Source organism: Triplophysa rosa, linkage group LG2 (assembly GCF_024868665.1).
Source record: "Triplophysa rosa linkage group LG2, Trosa_1v2, whole genome shotgun sequence".
NCBI lineage: Eukaryota > Metazoa > Chordata > Actinopteri > Cypriniformes > Nemacheilidae > Triplophysa > Triplophysa rosa.
The window spans coordinates 4,130,759-4,148,055 of NC_079891.1; the positions used below are offsets into that span (position 1 = coordinate 4,130,759).

General features: G+C 37.3%; 3 protein-coding genes across 3 annotated transcripts in view; 2 read left to right on the forward strand and 1 right to left on the reverse strand.

The window, feature by feature from the left end:
• hip1rb (huntingtin interacting protein 1 related b) overlaps positions 1–8,301 on the forward strand; it is a 28,111-nt gene extending 19,810 nt beyond the window's left edge. The window contains exons 13-32 of the mRNA XM_057323471.1: positions 34–106; positions 795–978; positions 1,051–1,139; positions 1,236–1,352; positions 1,444–1,545; positions 1,653–1,847; positions 1,950–2,097; positions 2,191–2,277; positions 2,380–2,487; positions 3,893–4,029; positions 4,333–4,443; positions 4,584–4,642; positions 4,777–4,807; positions 4,962–5,024; positions 5,284–5,384; positions 5,661–5,766; positions 6,436–6,559; positions 6,689–6,750; positions 6,871–7,098; positions 7,182–8,301. Of these exons, the coding sequence (XP_057179454.1) occupies positions 34–106; positions 795–978; positions 1,051–1,139; positions 1,236–1,352; positions 1,444–1,545; positions 1,653–1,847; positions 1,950–2,097; positions 2,191–2,277; positions 2,380–2,487; positions 3,893–4,029; positions 4,333–4,443; positions 4,584–4,642; positions 4,777–4,807; positions 4,962–5,024; positions 5,284–5,384; positions 5,661–5,766; positions 6,436–6,559; positions 6,689–6,750; positions 6,871–7,098; positions 7,182–7,190 (2,134 nt within the window). The 3' untranslated portion in view covers positions 7,191–8,301. The remainder of the gene's footprint in view (positions 1–33; positions 107–794; positions 979–1,050; positions 1,140–1,235; positions 1,353–1,443; positions 1,546–1,652; positions 1,848–1,949; positions 2,098–2,190; positions 2,278–2,379; positions 2,488–3,892; positions 4,030–4,332; positions 4,444–4,583; positions 4,643–4,776; positions 4,808–4,961; positions 5,025–5,283; positions 5,385–5,660; positions 5,767–6,435; positions 6,560–6,688; positions 6,751–6,870; positions 7,099–7,181) is intronic.
• A 390-nt stretch (positions 8,302–8,691) lies between these two features.
• rilpl2 (Rab interacting lysosomal protein-like 2) lies at positions 8,692–13,228 on the forward strand. Its single transcript, XM_057353923.1, has 4 exons — positions 8,692–9,090; positions 10,931–11,082; positions 11,162–11,281; positions 11,444–13,228. The coding sequence occupies exons 1-4, from the start codon at positions 8,782–8,784 to the stop codon at positions 11,463–11,465; spliced, it is 603 nt and encodes a 200-aa protein (XP_057209906.1). The 5' UTR covers positions 8,692–8,781; the 3' UTR covers positions 11,466–13,228.
• Positions 13,229–13,343: 115 nt separating this feature from the next.
• kmt5ab (lysine methyltransferase 5Ab) lies at positions 13,344–17,256 on the reverse strand. The gene is made up of 8 exons (XM_057353910.1): positions 17,147–17,256; positions 16,933–17,027; positions 16,585–16,714; positions 15,510–15,663; positions 15,336–15,426; positions 15,186–15,245; positions 14,834–15,024; positions 13,344–14,526 (listed from the first exon to the last, which is right to left on the reverse strand). The coding sequence occupies exons 1-8, from the start codon at positions 17,154–17,156 to the stop codon at positions 14,316–14,318; spliced, it is 942 nt and encodes a 313-aa protein (XP_057209893.1). The 5' UTR covers positions 17,157–17,256; the 3' UTR covers positions 13,344–14,315.
• Between the last annotated feature and the right edge of the window lie 41 nt (positions 17,257–17,297).

A 17,297-nucleotide genomic window follows, 5' to 3' on the forward strand; every position in this document is an offset into this window, starting at 1 on the left:
AAGAATAAGCAGAGTGTGTTTTCTACTTCACAGGGAACTGCAAATCGAACGTCTGAAGCGAGAAATTGAATTGCTACAAGCCGAGCTGGAGAAAATCAAAGGAGAGGTGAGAGGAATGAGATTAAAGCAGATTTGAGATTTTACTGTGATTGTCTGTGTGACCGTTTTTACATGAAATAACCTTTAGAGAAATAGTTCACTCAAAAATACAAATTCTCTCATAATTGTATTCACCCTCGTGTCATCCCACATGTTCCTTTCTTCAACTGACCACAACGTTTTTACAACAGCTACGGAAAAATGAAGAGACCATTCCGAATTTTCATTTCATCAGCATTTCTAGATGTATTGTGGTCATTCCAGTCCAGTGTCTGTTGAATTTCAACAAAATCAAACCTCAGGAGTGACATAAAGTAATGTGAAAGACTGACAGCATGACAAGACACATAAAAACTGTGATCAAAATCCAGGTTATCACATAAAAAGAAAGAATTTTTGAACTTAACCTAAATACACAAACAAATATTACTGTTGTGTTGCTTCAAAGTGAATACGAACTTGTTTTCTTGGCAGTATTTGAGGTCTAAAAGAATACAGGGCATCTTTTCTTTTCTTTTGTTTCTCCAGTTTACTTTTTTGCAAATCAATGCAAACAGAAACAATATTTTTATTTAGCATTTGGGAGAAATGTTGTTAGTAGTTCACAGAACGAAACCAAAACGACCATTTTACCTAAACGCATACCTATTAATAGTAAATTCATAAACATAATCCGTATTGCTCATGTGTTTTAGGCTCAGCGGTACATCACGCAGCTGAAGTCACAGATCAACAGTCTGGAGGCTGAGCTGGAGGAGCAGCGCATGCAGAAACAGCGAGCGCTAGTGGAGAACGAACAGCTGCGGATAGAGCTGGAGTCATATCACCACCGCAGCGTTGAGCACGAGAGCCTGCAGGCCACGTTTACAGAAGCCGAGAGTGAGTCACACAAACACACCGGATTCAACAAACGCAAACACAAACTAAATCCCATGACTCTCTGACACACAGAGAGAGCCCAAGCAACAGATATGCGCTACAATAAACTGAAGGAGAAACACGCCGAACTGGTCGCCAACCATGCTGAACTTCTCCGAAAGGTATGACTATGGTTACTATGGTTACATGAATATGATCACGTTAAAGTCTCAAGCACTATATGGACTGTGTAAACGTGGTATTTTTGTCTTGTGAAGAGCGCAGATACTGTAAAGATGCTGTCGGCCACACAGCAGACTCAAGAGGAAGTGGAACGAACCAAACTACAGTTAGCATTTGAGATAGAGAGAGTCAGACAGGAGGCTGACATGAAGGTAAGAAAGCGGACATCCTTATTTACACGAACGGAGCAAAATGTCAAAGGATTGATTTAAATATTGTGTGTGTGTGTGTGTGTGTGTTCAGATGGAAGAGCAGAAGTTTGATATGGATAAACTGCGACGAGAGCTCGAGGAGAAAAGTTCTGAGATTCACAGAGTCAAAGCTTCACTGCAGACCACTGAGAAGGTAAAACACATCTTTCAGGTTCAACCGGTTCAAACGTCTGTAATACTTTCGGTAAACAAAGATGCTTTATTTTGGTCAAAATATGTCATTGTGCTTTCCTCTTTCAGACCGGAGAGATGATGAACAGCTCTATGGCTGCTCTACAGGCAGAGAAAGAGAGATTAATGCGCTCTGTGAGCGAGAAAGATGCTGAACTCTCGTCTCTGAAGCAGGCGGCTCAGTTGAAAGAGTCATCGCTCCTGCAGGAACGGGACAGAAGCATCAGGGAGCTGGGAGAACTACAGGGCAAACTCAAAGAGAAGGTACCACCAGCATTAAAAACATCAAATGTTTTGCACGTATTTTTGAAGCATGGCCTAAGTTTTAAAGGGCGTGCTGGTGTATTTGTGGGTGTGTGGTTGCAGTCGAGTCGTGAGGAACAGCTCCAGCAGAAGTTGTTGGAAGAGCAGTTCTCTCTTCTTCAGGCCACCGTCACTGAGGCTGAGAACATCATTCAGGACGCTGTGGCCAAACTTGATGATCCGCTGCATATCCGATGTGCCAGTTCCCCAGGTAATGAGACCCCGTCTACTTTGTCCACGAAATTTTACCCAGAAATGATTATTTTGGGATGCTTTCCTAAACCTGACCACCTCTGTTCTGCAGATTACCTCATCAGCCGGGCCGAGGCCACGCTTTCTTCCGTTGATAAAGTTCAAGCCGACCACACAGAGTTTGTGAAGAATATGAAGGGTAATTGTTACTTGCTCTCTCAGCATTTTGGTTGTATAATTGTATGCATATGTGTTTTTTGGGGGTGTGTGTTAATTCATGTTCACTTTGTTTATGGTTTAGATGCTGGCGGTCTGGTTAGGGCTCTTACTAAGTTCTCTCATCTCGCGGCGGACACGATAACCAACGGAGGCGCCACGGCAAACATGGCCCCTACTGACCAAGCCGACCGTAAATACACACTGTCTTTGACTGTCTGGACGGGCAAAACTCTGGACAGGCCTACTCTCTTTTTTATTTATGGATTTGTCAAAACTGTAAACCCACACAGATGGAAGTATGGTGTGCCATACTATACTATAGTATTAACCATGGTAAATGGCAAACCGCAGTAAACTGCAGTATACTATTGTATTCTGTGGTATTACCCATTGCAAATTGTAAGCCGTAGTATACCATAGTATTCTGTGGTATTAACCATGGCAAACCGCAGCAAACTGTAGTATACTATTGTATTCTGTGGTATTAACCATAGTAAATTGTAAACCGTAGTATACTTTAAAGTACACTACGGTATTCTTTAGTATTTACCATAGTAAATTGCAAACCGTAGTATACCATAGTATTCTGTGGTATTACCTATAGTAGATTGTAAACCGTAGTATACTGTAGTATACTGTTGTATTAACCATGGCAAACCGCAGCAAACTGTAGTATACTATTGTATTCTGTGGTATTAACCATAGTAAATTGTAAACCGTAGTATACTTTAAAGTACACTACGGTATTCTTTAGTATTTACCATAGTAAATTGCAAACCGTAGTAGGCCGTAGAATATTATAATATTCTGTTGTATTAACCATAGTAAATTGTAAGCTGTAGTATGCCATAGTAGTCTGTGGTATTAACCATAGTAAATGGTAATCCATACTATACTATAGTTGTAGTATACTGTAGTATTCTGTTGCATTAACCAGAGTAAATTGTGAACCGTTCTATAGTGTTGTATGATGTTGCATTAATCATAGTATATTGCAAACCGCACCAAACTGTAGTATGCCATAGTATTCTGTGGTATTAACCATAGTAAACTGTAAACGATTCTATACTATAGTATTCTATAGTATTAACCATGGTAAATTGTGAACCGTTCTATAGTGTTGTATGATGTTGCATTAATCATAGTATATTGCAAACCGCACCAAACTGTATGCCATAGTATTCTGTGGTATTAACCATAGTAAACTGTAAACGATTCTATACTATAGTATTCTATAGTATTAACCATGGTAAATTGCAAACTGTAGTATGCTATAGTATTCTGTGGTATTAACCATAGTATATAGTAATCCGTAGTATACTATAGTTGTAGTATACTACGATATTCTTTAGTATTAACCCTAGTCAATTGCAAACCATAGTAAACCAAAGCATACTATAGTATTCTGTATTAACCATCGAAAATGGTAAACCACAGTAAATTGTAGTAGATGCTCTTGTATACTTATATTTACACTAATATTTAGTGTTGTTCAAAAACACTACAGTATCTAGGAATTTAACTATAGTTTACTATCATACATACTACAGTATTTTTTCATGCAAATTCAATACAAATTTTATTGTTGTCGTTAGGTTTGACAGAGCACTGTAAGGGTTGTGCCACACAGAGTCTGCACTTTCTTAGAGACCTTAAATCAAAATCATCTCTGAAGGGAGCCGATCCCACCTCGATTCGAGCAGCCGTTCAGAAGATCCTCAGAATAGGACAGGTGAGAAATGCCCCCAAGTTTTGGTGGTTGCATTGCTGTCTACTATCTATTAAGGCAGATACCTTTTAAATCAATGTAAATCTCACGAGTGAATACTTTGAAAAGCTTTACATAGACAGCAACTTTAATGGTCATTTACTGGCATATTGGACATTGCTGCAGTGCTTCTGGGCAAAACAAAAAATCCATCAGCAATACTGTTTTCTCTGGATTCCTATGTCAAACATTCTCTTTAAAATGCTCATAAATGATATTGCTAACATTATTTGTTAATAACTTTATCTTGTACTCTCTCTGCTTCAGGATTTGAGGCCGAAAGGGATGGATGTAGGGAAAGATGAGTTGGGTGACATGGTGGAGAAAGAAATGGCTGCTACCTCTGCTGCTATCGAAGAGGCTGTTAGGAGAATAGATGTGAGTACACGGCCGGTTATTACACGCATAAATCTGTCAAATCATTTATAATTGTAATGTTGTTACTGATGCTTCTACACACGCGGCACATTTTGGCCTTTGCTGATGTTTTGGTCCTGATGTGAATTGTGGTTTTGTAGGAAATGATGAATCAAGCCAGGAAGGACACAACAGGAGTTAAGCTGGAAGTCAATGAGAGGTCAGTGGGTTTGATGTCCTTGTGTTGTTGACTGCTACAAATGGTTTAGTAATAAGAGTTTGTATATCTGCATTCATCTGTAATGCTCTAAAATATATTTATATATCAATGTTGTATTCATATTTTTCTTTCAGAATTCTGTTTAGCTGCACTGATCTTATGAAGGTAACTTCAATTTTACTGTCCCAGTAGATAAAAATGAGCAGGAATATTAATAAATAAAATATAGTTTCCTATAAGAATAAAGAATGCAAATAGCTATTATTAATAGCTTTTATTATTATATCATCATCACATTAAAAGTATTTGTTTCTTGCAGGCCATCCGTTTGCTAGTGATAGCATCCACAGATCTGCAGAAGGAGATTGTTGAAAGTGGAAGGGTAAAGGCTTGGATTTTGTTTTATAATCCATAATCTCTGTTTATACTGTCTGAAATTGACCTACAGTATTTATACAATAAACGTTGATAGTGAAGATATTTATAAAAGGCTGTGGGACTACTAGATAATGGTTTTTCATTTTTCTTTGACAAAAATATTATTCAGTTTATACTCTCAGTGATGTAATAACCTTACATTGAAGTGTTGGTTGTATGTGTAACATTCACTGTTCAGTTGATAGATTTATTTCTTGTTACAGGGCGGAGCAACAGTGAAAGACTTTTACGCTCGTAACTCTCGCTGGACAGAAGGTCTTATATCTGCTTCTAAAGCCGTAGGATGGGGTGCGACACAGATGGTGTATGTATAATAGCTACATGTCTTAGACTGTAAAAATAATTTATAGTTATTATACAGTATTATGTTTTAATTGTCATTTTTAAATAAATATGTTAAGCATCAGGGTTAACAGAATATTGGATATTATGTCTGATCAGAATTCTTTTTCAGCATGTCCCACATTAAAGTCATGTTGCATGTGACTTTCAAGTGTTTTGTAAGTGTTATGTAATGAACATTTATGAGGTTTGTCATAGTACAATTCATAGTTGTATGTTTTGAATGATTTGTTCACAGGGATTCTGCAGATAAGGTGGTGTTACACACGGGGAAATATGAGGAGCTGATCGTGTGCTCTCATGAGATCGCTGCCAGCACGGCACAACTTGTTGCAGCTTCCAAGGTTTCACTTTTATATCATAATATCAGTGATTTGACCTCCCTGTGAAGTAGAGTTAGGCATTGAAGCATTAGAAAATCAAACTCAAGATTTGCATTTATGATATCGTCGCTGTCCTTTCGAAACCTCCGATTTTGCAGTTTTTCAGGAAATGGAAAAAACACTGTACTTTTTAAGGGTGACTAATTATAATGATTTATGGCATAAAATAAAAATCACAAAATATGGAGATGCAAGGTTTCAAGAGGACAGCAGCGATATACTAATTATGGATTTCACAATTCATTCAGATTACAATTTGATACAATACAGGGTTCATGATACAATATTTTTAACAAAATAAAAAGATAAACAAGATTTATTTCCAAAACATTAACCATTTTCAATAACATTTTGTATATACTTGTTATAGAATTCACAACATTCAAGGTTTAATTGAACCTTCTGTATGTAAATTAATACAAATTTAATGGGTCTCTCACTTAAAAATAAAATGGAATTTTAACAAAATTCAAAATCAAAAAAGGAATTTAGACAGCAAAACCCTGAGAGAAAACTACTTAAACAGTGGAGGCACAAAAACAAAACAAAGAAGTATTTGTATATACGTAGTAGTATAGTAATATAATAATAAGTAAATACAGGCATGAATACACCTATGTGTCCCTGCAGGTGAAAGCAGAACCGAGCAGTAAGAGGCTGGGTGTACTTCAACAGGCCTCGCGTCATGTTAATGAAATGGCTGCTAATGTGGTGGCGTCCACCAGGACGGGACTGGAACAAATCGAGGACAAGGGTCAGTGTGATGTCACAGGGTCATACTTCCTGTTTCCTCTTCGTTAAGAAATAGAGTGTGATGCTATGACAAGGATGAAGTCTATTCACTAAATCAATTGTTGTTCTCTGCTCTTGTGTTAATGTTAAGACACCATGAACTTCTCCGGCATGTCTTTGATCAAGCTGAGAAAAGAAGAAATGGAGTCACAGGTTTGATTGTTTGATTCATAGTGACGTGTGTATGCAGTACATAACAAAAACCAAATAAAAGCAATGTTTCTGTGTGTACACCTGATATGATGTATATCATTTTAACATTTTAACGTTCAGGTAAAGGTTTTAGAGCTGGAGTCCATGCTGGGTAATGAGCGTCTGCGTTTGGGTGAGCTCAGGAAGAAGCACTATGAGATCGCAGGTGTCCCGCTGGAGCAGATGGCTCAGGACAACGGTCTGCAGACCTCCTCATATGCTACCCCATCATCTCCCAAACCATCTAAACCCACTCTAATGAAGAAACCAGCCCTTGCCCAGAAACCCAACATCCTTTCTAAAAGCATGGTAACTATAGGTTAGGTCAAATATACCAGAATTCTTGATTTTGATTGGCACCTCGACTAACATTTCATGTCTCTTGCCTACAGTTCAGGTGAGCACGTCTGGACGAAGATATTTGAAGACTTGCGTGAAAACATGGTCATTTTTATCCTCCTCTTGCACCCCTCCCCCCTTTAACCCTTTTTGTGACTGCTCATTGAAATGTGCTGCTGTAGCTTACAGGTCTCTGCACATCTGAAGGTTACTTGTGCCTTTTTATCTTAGATGTGGAGCTACAATTATGTTAGGTGGAAGTAGCCGAGATTCGCTGGGGGATTGGGGATATATTTAGATGCATAGAATCCCACTATATTTATGTAAGAAATAACAGAGCGTTTGACATTGGACATTACATGTAGATTTTGAACTGAAACTCCGCCCCCCTTGCAGTTCACTCCCTGGAGTCAGACCCCCTGAGATCCCCCAATGTTCCAAACCTTTTTGTTTTTAGATTACAGATATTATTAACTGTCTTATTTATATAGCACATAGAATGTACTCGGGCAAATAGTGAGTAGCTCTCTGACTTCAGGTCAGCAACAACATCATCACAATGCATTTTTAATTCGTAAGTGTTCTCGCATACATTGTTTTATGTGTGATTCTTATCAAAACGTATTTGTGTTCCAATAAACATAAGGGTAATATGGTAGGAAATGAATTCTGCCACACTATGTGTATATCTACAGAGTACTGTATATGTTGAGCCTTTTTAATTGGGAGGTTTTTCATTGAATCGGGGTGAAATGTCTCTTTCTTCACATCTACAGATTATATTTTAGTCATGTTCGACTGTTCCTTGTAATAAATGTAAAATGAACAATAAATGTTAGATGTGTGGATACTGTAGCACTGATTGTATTTAGTGTGTAATGTGTTTCATGCTTTGCTCTAAATTTGAATAAATAGATGATTTGGATTAAATTAAGTCATTCATCTCAACATTAATAAGTGCTACAGTTCAGCTGCTGCCAGTACAGTAATTGATCAGTATTGCCATTAAAGGTGCACCTATTAAACTTCAACTCACAAAAAATACATTGTGTGTTTAATAACTGCAGTAGTTTTTACGCTTATGTGAATCAAAACAGTATACCAAACACTGCGATGAGTATATTTCTAACAAATATCAAATGTAATTTACAGACTGTATAGCCTACTACAAAGTATGACGTGGCATGGTTAAATTCATTTTTCACGTTTCTTGATGTTACATATACTGTATATACATATAAAGATCTATTCTATTCTATTGCTGTACGCAATGGTTTCACTTTTGTTCAATTGTTACGGGGCTGTTTACAGGAACAACCGCCCTCGTGATGTAAGCATGATTTCACCTGACCGTCCATTACCGTACTACGATACTACTCTTACTGTTCTTTCCCTATTCAAGTAGATAGACTTGCTCTTGTATAGCTGCCCGAAAACGTTGCAAATATGGTCGGAAGTGCGGAGACTTTTCGTAAAGGGACTTTGGCACTACTCAAAGTAGTTTCATGGAGCGAGTCATCCATTGGCTGGTTAAAACGTCACTCAAATCCAGAAGTACAGTTTGTTAATTCCATTCGGAAAGAGGAAGTTAATGGAAAACTTGTGAGTGCGCTCTGCATTTTTGTAACTAGGGAGTAAGTTAGATGGTTTTAGATGAAAATGGGAGACCGCCAGGACAGTTCCCCCATGCAGGCTTTCGAGAAGGACGCGCTGGATCTGACAGTTGAAGATGTGTACGACATTTCTTACGTGATCGGCAGAGATCTGTTGAAAGTGAACACGGGCGCTCGGGAGTTCTCTGATTTACAGTTTAAAATCGTCCGCGTGCTGGAGATGTTTGAGATGATGGTGAACAAGTATAACCTGTCACTGGAGGAGCTGAGGATGGAGCGGGATAACCTGAAGGGAGAGCTGGACAGAGTCGCCTCAGAGGAGTCTAACGTTACCAGTCATAACAACCATGTGAGTTCGTCCCACCTAAATACGGATTTTGACGGATTGGTTAGGATTAGTATTATCAAAGTACAAACTACAAATACCATGGTTAAACTGTGGTTGCTGTAGTAAGGCCATAAGAAGTTTGCGGGTTGCTATGGTGTTACTACAAAGAGTCCTAGACGAAACCGGAGGTGGGAACATCCCAGTTTAAATGTCCTACCTGCGACCTCAATCAATCACGTGTCACGGCACTTTAAAGAACGCCAAACGTATTTATTGTTTGAATGTTGTGATGTTGTTTAATGTAGGAAAACAATACCAGGCAGAATATTCACTACAATCTTTTAATTTTGACAGCGCAGCAATTCTCTTACCAGCAAGGAGTATAGAGACCTAAGAGGTGAAATTCTGGTGCTTTTTGGGAAACAGCCACTAGGTGGCGCTTCGGTTGCGCGGCCGCCATCTTGGGGTGAAAATGCTAGCTGGACAATAGCACAGACATACAGAATAGCGCTATAGAAAATTCTCAAATTAAGTCATCAGTACATTTTATGACACCTACAGTAAATGTTGTTTTGTCTTATATATGTTTTATCTTATCAGTTGTCGAATCCAACTATTTAGCCTACTTTATTGAGTATTTCCATTGTATGCAACTTTATACATGTACTATTAACTTACTTATATGAGTTACTATTTCTCCACTAGGTCTCAAATATATATTGTACGTTTTAATCCCCTGGAACACACTACAAACATGATGATCTCATAGAACCATGCTGAAAAAATAATAATTTAATGGATTTAATGGTAATAATGTTAAATCCTTTTGGAATAATACCAAAAGCACACTACAAAAAGGAATTATGTATGGGTTTTAATGGAAAAAGCTAATGGTAACGTAACCATGAATTTCTGTGGTGGTTTCTATTGGGTTTCAATTTGTTTTTAGCAAGGATGCATTTCCATTTTCAATTAAAATACCATTATGAACCATTAGCTTTTTCCATTAAAATGTGGGTATTTGACAGATTAATATTCAAATTTGTCCTATGGTGTGATGGAAAAAAATCTCTCTTATACTGTTTTATATTATAAACATGAATAATAATATAAAATAATGCAATATCAACAGTTTGTTTTCAAGAATTTTCTATGTCACACGATGTATTCGTCAAATACCCATTTATTGTTCAACATTGCCAATTATTCTGATGCATGTCCTTAATTTGTTGGTATTAATAAAGTGTTTATTATGCTAATACTTGATAACCCTGTTGAAAAAAACAGCATACGCTGGGATAGGTATGTTTTGATGCTGGTTTGACCAGTTTACACCAGCTATGGACCAGCACATGACCAGTTTAAACCAGCACAAACCAGCATCAAAACATATCAAACCAGCATGCTGTTTTTTTCAACAGGGAGCTTGGTATCTAGAGAGCAAAGGTTTTGTCATCATGTATTGTCATCATTCAGGTTAAATTTCAGCTTTTATTAAAAAAATAGCTGATATTGCCATCGCGACAGCAAAAAACCTATTGGACTGCCGAGTCGCTTTCACCCCAAAATGGCGGAAACGCAAGGCCGCTACTGGGCACGAGTGTTGCAATGGAACGTCCCATTGAGTTTCGCCTCTTGGTATTCTGTACTCTTTGTTATCAGGGACACATACTAACTGACTTCTTCACAACACTCTTCATCTCTCTATATGTATGTTACTATTTCAGTTAGGACTTTGTTTGTTTGTAACTGTTGGTTCATTCGGTTTCACATTTTTCAAACATTTGACAGTAGAGATTTATTGTTTATTAAGTTAGTCCTGTTACAAACGTATGCTGAACTACTTGTTTTTTCTTTGTAGCAGAACATCGGTCCAAACAAGCTTATTGTGGACCTAAAGGACCCCAATCGGCCGCGGTTTACCATGCAGGAGTTAAAGGAGGTTCTACAGGAGAGGAACCAACTCAAAGCACAGTTGCTGGTGGCCCAGGAGGAACTACAACTTTACAAGAGGTAAACACGTGATATTTACAACACACTCGATTGATGTACATCATGCACACACTCATGATAGTGATATGTGCGCTTGCAGTGGGGTGCTGGGCTCAGAACAGAACATGGTGGAGGTAAATCTGGAGACCCCTTCTCCATCAGAACCCCCACCAACAGTCACCTCAGAGAACAACAAAGAGAAAAGCACCATTCAGAAACTGTGAGTGTTATTGTCTTCACGCTACCAAGTATGACAGTGCCCTAAACGCTTTTTTCAGTTGCTTTAGAAATCACACAGAACAGTCAATCTGGTACAATGTTACATCAAATAAATGTGTTAACAATCAATGTTTTATTTTGACAGCTTTTTTCTGTTTTTCAGATTCTCGTTCCGACAAAAATAACCATTTGACAAAACCAAACAAAAAGACAACCCAGTTTTGTATCGTCAGAAAGGAGTGTAAAACCAGCATCACCTACTAAGTGTGATGTCAACGCACAGAAAATAACAATCATCTCGTTCCTCAGTTTAAAACAAAAACTATGGTTATAATTAGGGATGCACCGATATAATTCTTTGGGTCGATACCGATACCGATTTTGACAAACAACTATCGGCCGATTCCGGTCAGTTGCATACAGTACTACACAATATTAGCCAGTTTTTCTGCATTCAATTATTTTTACTGAACATGAATTGGATCCATTTAACATTTTAAAAGAGGCACAAGTGTAAATGTGACTAAATGTAAGTTAAGATAAAAATACAATAAGACAACATGACAATCTTCAAAGGTGATTTTTCCTATCCAATATTTATTTTATTAAAAACGCTAACTCAAATTTAAAATTGAACATTTCTTTAATACATTTAAATAAAGTCTGTGCTGTTCATTCTCATTGCCTCCATGCAGTTAATTAATCAACTAGGGACCTATGAAATCCGTTTTATTTTTTTCCTAAATTCCGTTTTATTTATCCCCAAATTCCATTTTTATTTTTCTGGATTCTGTTTTCTTTTTTTATTAACTATGTTAATATGAACCAGTATCTTAAATCTTATGTTTTTTCTTTTGCTGTTTTAAGTCTACTTACATTTAATTACTAGTTTTGTTAATTTTTAGTAGCAGTTTTGTCACGCGAGTAACCGGACTTTTATTTTGACGACGGACTTTAATTTTGACGGCTTACCGCAAAGTTTGACAGCAGCTTCTCGCAAACGAAACGGTAAAATGCGCCTTTGAGGTAAAAAGCAGCGCTGATTCAGTTTACGTGTTCGCGTCCACCAGATGCTGAAAAGTCCACTACAGTACACAAAACCACACCACTCATTCACACGCAGAACAAGCAGATTGCATATTTAAACAGCAGCTGAATAATTATTAGCGCTATTCAATTTGAAATTTATAAACTGTTCAGTGCTACTTTCCATCCGTGTTTGCTAATTTACATCTGCGTTTTCCGCATCACGGAAATCAGGGCCGATGGTGTTAAATTAATCCAATATCGGTGGCCGATACATCGGTGCATCCCTAGTTATAATAAGACACAATGAAAGTTTTAAAATGCTCGTTTTATGAAATACTTTCTGATTGGTCAACCAGGATTCCAACGTGTGAGCTGTCATGCTGGAGTGCTGTGTAAGCCTGTATGACTGACAGTGTTTGTCTTGATGCTCAGTCAGTAGATTTTTTACATGGTAATAGATCATATTTAGTGGATGATAATCCACAAGTAGGATTTAATAATATTTTCTAATTATTATTATTGCACATGTATAGGTTGTACGTACTGTATGGTACGTATGTGTTGGGGTTTTTATTCCAAGTTTAATTTCAGTATTTTATCGTGTTTTGGCTGTTGCACGGATAACAAAATTCACTAAAACTCCTTATGGTGTATGAAGTGATCATATGGTGAGTGTTAAAGCTCTAAGTTGTGTTTCTATGCACAGTTCCTACTAGAATGAAATTTCTTATCTGTTAAGAACTTTAACTTAAAAACTTTTCTGTGTTATTTGCCAACAAGCAGTAGGTTTATGTGAATCCGAAACTTTTATGTATTAACAATTTTTTATATGTTGAAGTTGCAATTTATTATATCAAAGTAATATATCACATTTGAAGTCACTGTCGTGGCCAATAAAGTGTACTGGGATGTGGAGTCATATACTTTTTTCCTTGATTTATGACCAGTGTTGGGTAAGTTACTCTGAAAAAGTAATTAATTACTAGTTACTAATTACATATTCAATAGTGTAATTAGATTACTGTACAAATTACTCTCTCCAAGAAGTATTTAATTACTTGTTACTAATTACTTTATACATCCTATATCAACCTTGATTAGTTGAGTGATTCAAGGATAGACATGAAACGGCTCTTTTAATTCATTCAAATAAATAATATTAAACTACATGTAGTATTATTAACTGACCAAAATATTGCAAATGTGAGAGTTATACATTAAATCATGGATTTTAAAGTTAGACTTTGAATTTTGATGTCAATTCCACTATTGCACACACATACAGTATATTACACACAGTATTTAGTTTAATTACTTCAGAAGTAACTCCCTTACTTTACTTTTTCCAATGGAAAAGTAATTAAATTACAGTAACTAATTACTTGATAACTAGTTACACCCAACACTGTTTATGACAAATTTAAATGATATCAAATCATCTAGTCAGTGTGTCTCGCACATTTAGCACTCCCCTGTATTAATATCCCAACGCTGTGAATAGAGATGTGAAAATGTGATTTTTTTATTGACCTGTATCTTTAAAGCTTGTTCATAGAATTTGTTTCTAATGTTCTTAATTCATAGTAAAAATGGATCATTTTTTCTATAAGAAAACAAAACCATTTATTCACATTTACACACTGTAGCTATCATGTGCTTTAATGCATTGAAGCATATCTTAAAAGATACAAGCAATTAAATTCAAATGGACCTATTACGCTTTGTTGTAAATCTCAGTATTTCATATATTGAAACATTTTATTGTCCATAAATCTATATAAAATGCAATAATCTTCATTTATCTTGAAAACCGAGAGCTTCCAATCGTACCCCATTAAACACCTTCTGGATGTCAGGGAATTGATTATAGGGTGAAGTTCATTTTATGGTAAATTTATACATTTGTAAAAGTGGACTAAAACCGACCATGTCAAAGCAAATATACACGAATTACAGAAAAACAACATGACAATCCCATATTGTCCTGTTCTTTCAGTCCTTAAGAGTTAATGCTTGAGCCACGGATGAGCTGCAGTGGCTTCTTTACTGCGATCGCCATAATCGTACAGCAGCTCCTCGTCTACCTTGAGGTCTCTGGATGCCAGGAAGATGAGATGAGGTTCTCCATTCATATCGTGAATTTTGGGCTGAAGGTTGCCATTCTTACGGTGGTTGATCAGTCGTCCCAGACGGCTGGTTTCTTTAGTAGCATCCACACTAAAAAAAGAAAAACAGACGATAACACTATTTTCATTACATGACCAATAATTTCTCTCAATTCTAAAGCGAATTCAAAGTCAATTCCAGAACCATTCACACAAAGCACTGTAATCATACGGCTCTATTCACACCCAGAGTGTTATGCAAATGTTCTCAGAGCCTAATGAACATTTGTGTTACCCTGTGAATGGTTTGGGGATGAAAATCCTTGATTATCATTGCTTAATTCATCACACATTTTTTGTAGTGTGAATAGACTTTTACACCAGTAGGTATAGGAAAAGGGAAAGAAAAAGACCCTCACCAGTAGCTTTTGTCGAGGTAGCGGAAATAGAACATATAGCAGCCTGTGGTGGGGTCTTGAGCATACTGAGATTCTTTCTCCTTAGCGTCATCAATCTCCAACAATTCCCCATGATACTCCACTACAAACTGGCCTCTCTGGAACGCTCGGTCCGCAAAAACCCCTCGTCCTTTTCCTTCAATATATTTCACCTGATTGAATAAACAGAAGTTGCTCAAAACTGGAAGAAAGATCTTGTTTCTGTAGGTCAAACACGCGAGCATGTTGCTAGCAACACTAAAGTCAAGGCTTTAAGTCAATTTAATGCATACCAGCAACTGCCAAATGCATACATGTAAATGCAAGGTCTCACCTTGAGTCCCTCTTCCACATTGTTTTTGATGAGGTCTTCAATGTGCTGATGTTCTTCACACTATTTAGATACAAGATGCAATAAAAAAAGGAATATGAATGCAAATAGGTTTGTCAATATAAGGAGGTAGGCAAAAAAAAGGCTACACACCTTCAGCTCAGCTTTGCTTTTCCTGCAACTTCGTCTAATGGGAAAAAAATCTGTGACCTTCCGATTCTGTTCAGAATCGTTGCCTTTTACTCTAAAAATAAAACAACACAAGGCAAAAATTAAAATGTGTTAATTTGTTAAATTTGTTATTACAGATTTGTTAAATCGGCTTACTTTCTGCCTTTTGATTTTTTGCTGTTAGGCCCTTGCCCAGATTGTGTGTGTTGCCTCGCCCCAGAATCAGGGGGCACAGCAGTCTGTTCATTAGGGTCACGAATTTGTACCAGCGTATGTTTCTCTTGTTTAGATGTGTTCAACTCATTTGCACCTTAATATAAATAAAAATAAAATCAGTCGGCATGGTGTAGAATAGTGTCTTTGCTCCAATACAGCATATGGAGCACCTATGATGCTCTTAAAGTAGTAGTTCGCCTTCAAAATGAAAATTCTGTCATCTTTACACACCCTCTTGTCATTTCAAACCTGTATGACTTTCTTCTGCAGAACACAAAAGAAGATATTTTGAAAAATGTTGGTAACAGAACAGCAAAGCCAGTGCAAGCGAATGGGGGGCTGTTAACAACATTCTTCAAAATATCTTCTTTTGTGTTCTGCGGAAGAAAGTCATACAGGTTTGAAATGACAAGAGGGTGTGTAAAGATGACAGAATTTTCATTTTGAAGGTGAACTACTTCGTTAAATCTGAAGCATCAGCAATATTTGATGCTTCGAACAGCTTAATTTCAGATAAACTCCGGATGGGATAATGTCCACTGCATGCCAACAGAAGAACATCAGTGAGACAAGACCACACTAAAAAAACAAACAAAGAGCGCTGTATAGTAAATCAAGGTCGTGAGAAAGCAGTTAACAAAAACTGCCTGCTTACACCATCTTTATTTTTACCAGTTTGCAACACAGAATGCATGACTTAGATTATGAACACTTGAGTACTGGTGGTGGGTGAGTGAGTGAGTCGGTTTTTTGACATCGAGGTCATAACAATATTTGAGTACTGTAATGCTTGTTTTGTCTTAATTTCTATTTAAATGCACTCATTTGTAAGTCGCTTTAGATAAAAGCGTCTGCTAAATGAATAATGTCAATTCATTTTGGGGTCCTCTCAGAAGTTTGGTGATGCCCTCAGGTGGGTCCCGGCCCCCTGGTGAAACACTGCCACAGAGGACAAACTTTAAAACACATATCAAGTTTGTACAGTGTTAACAGTATTGTAGACAAATATATTTACCCTGTTTATTGGTGTCACGAGGTGCAGTACTTGTTGCAGAATTGTTTTCTTGAAGAGGGCTTTTCTGGAGAGGAGAGCGGTGCTGCTTTACATTTAGACAGCTGGATATTGTCGTCTGTCCCTGGCACGTCTGCAAGAGAAGTGCAGATGTTTAATAATAATACTAATTTGTGTTTTAAGCAAAATAAAACGGTAAAGAAATAAGTCACGTCAATCCATAACAAAAGAAAAAACTGTTACAAAGTATAAAGCGGTTCGACTTTGTGCGGCGCTGCGCAGGACGATGTGCGTATGACATCAGAGCACCGCGAGAGCGATTGGGAACACCTTTAAAAGCATATCTCTTACCGCAGCTTTTCCGTGTTTGTTTTCCTTTGCCTCTTTGTCTTTTACACCGGCGTCCCCGGGTTTCGGTTTGGCAGAAATTGCCGTTTTCCTTTTACCTACGGCCAAATAAACAAAGCGTATCTGTCAAATGTTGTGTTCATGCAGCCTGAAGCAGAACAAGGCGCGCGTTTAATTAGTTATTTCATTAATGAAACACGCGAATAAATTGTTTTACCTTTAACCATGTTCGTTTTCTGAAAAGAGTACGAGTTAAGAGAGGCTGTTTTACTATACAGCGTGCTACGATAAACAACTCCGTGTGGACTTCCTGGGATTTAAAAATCCACCTCGTCGCTCATTGGTCAAACGATTGGTAGGCGTCACAA

What these genes read in the sequence shown, in the direction of transcription:
- rilpl2 (XM_057353923.1), top strand. Translation starts at nt 8,782, where the DNA reads ATGAAAATGGGAGACCGCCAGGACAGTTCCCCCATGCAGGCTTTCGAG. An exon ending in GAACTACAACTTTACAAGAG is followed by an intron (nt 11,083 to 11,161) that starts GTAAACACGTGA and finishes GTGCGCTTGCAG; the next exon opens with TGGGGTGCTGGGCTCAGAAC. An exon ending in AAAAGCACCATTCAGAAACT is followed by an intron (nt 11,282 to 11,443) that starts GTGAGTGTTATT and finishes TCTGTTTTTCAG; the next exon opens with ATTCTCGTTCCGACAAAAAT.
- kmt5ab (XM_057353910.1), bottom strand. An exon ending in TCGTGACACCAATAAACAGG is followed by an intron (nt 15,664 to 16,584) that starts GTAAATATATTT and finishes ATTTATATTAAG; the next exon opens with GTGCAAATGAGTTGAACACA. An exon ending in AAAAAATCAAAAGGCAGAAA is followed by an intron (nt 15,427 to 15,509) that starts GTAAGCCGATTT and finishes TTTTATTTTTAG; the next exon opens with AGTAAAAGGCAACGATTCTG.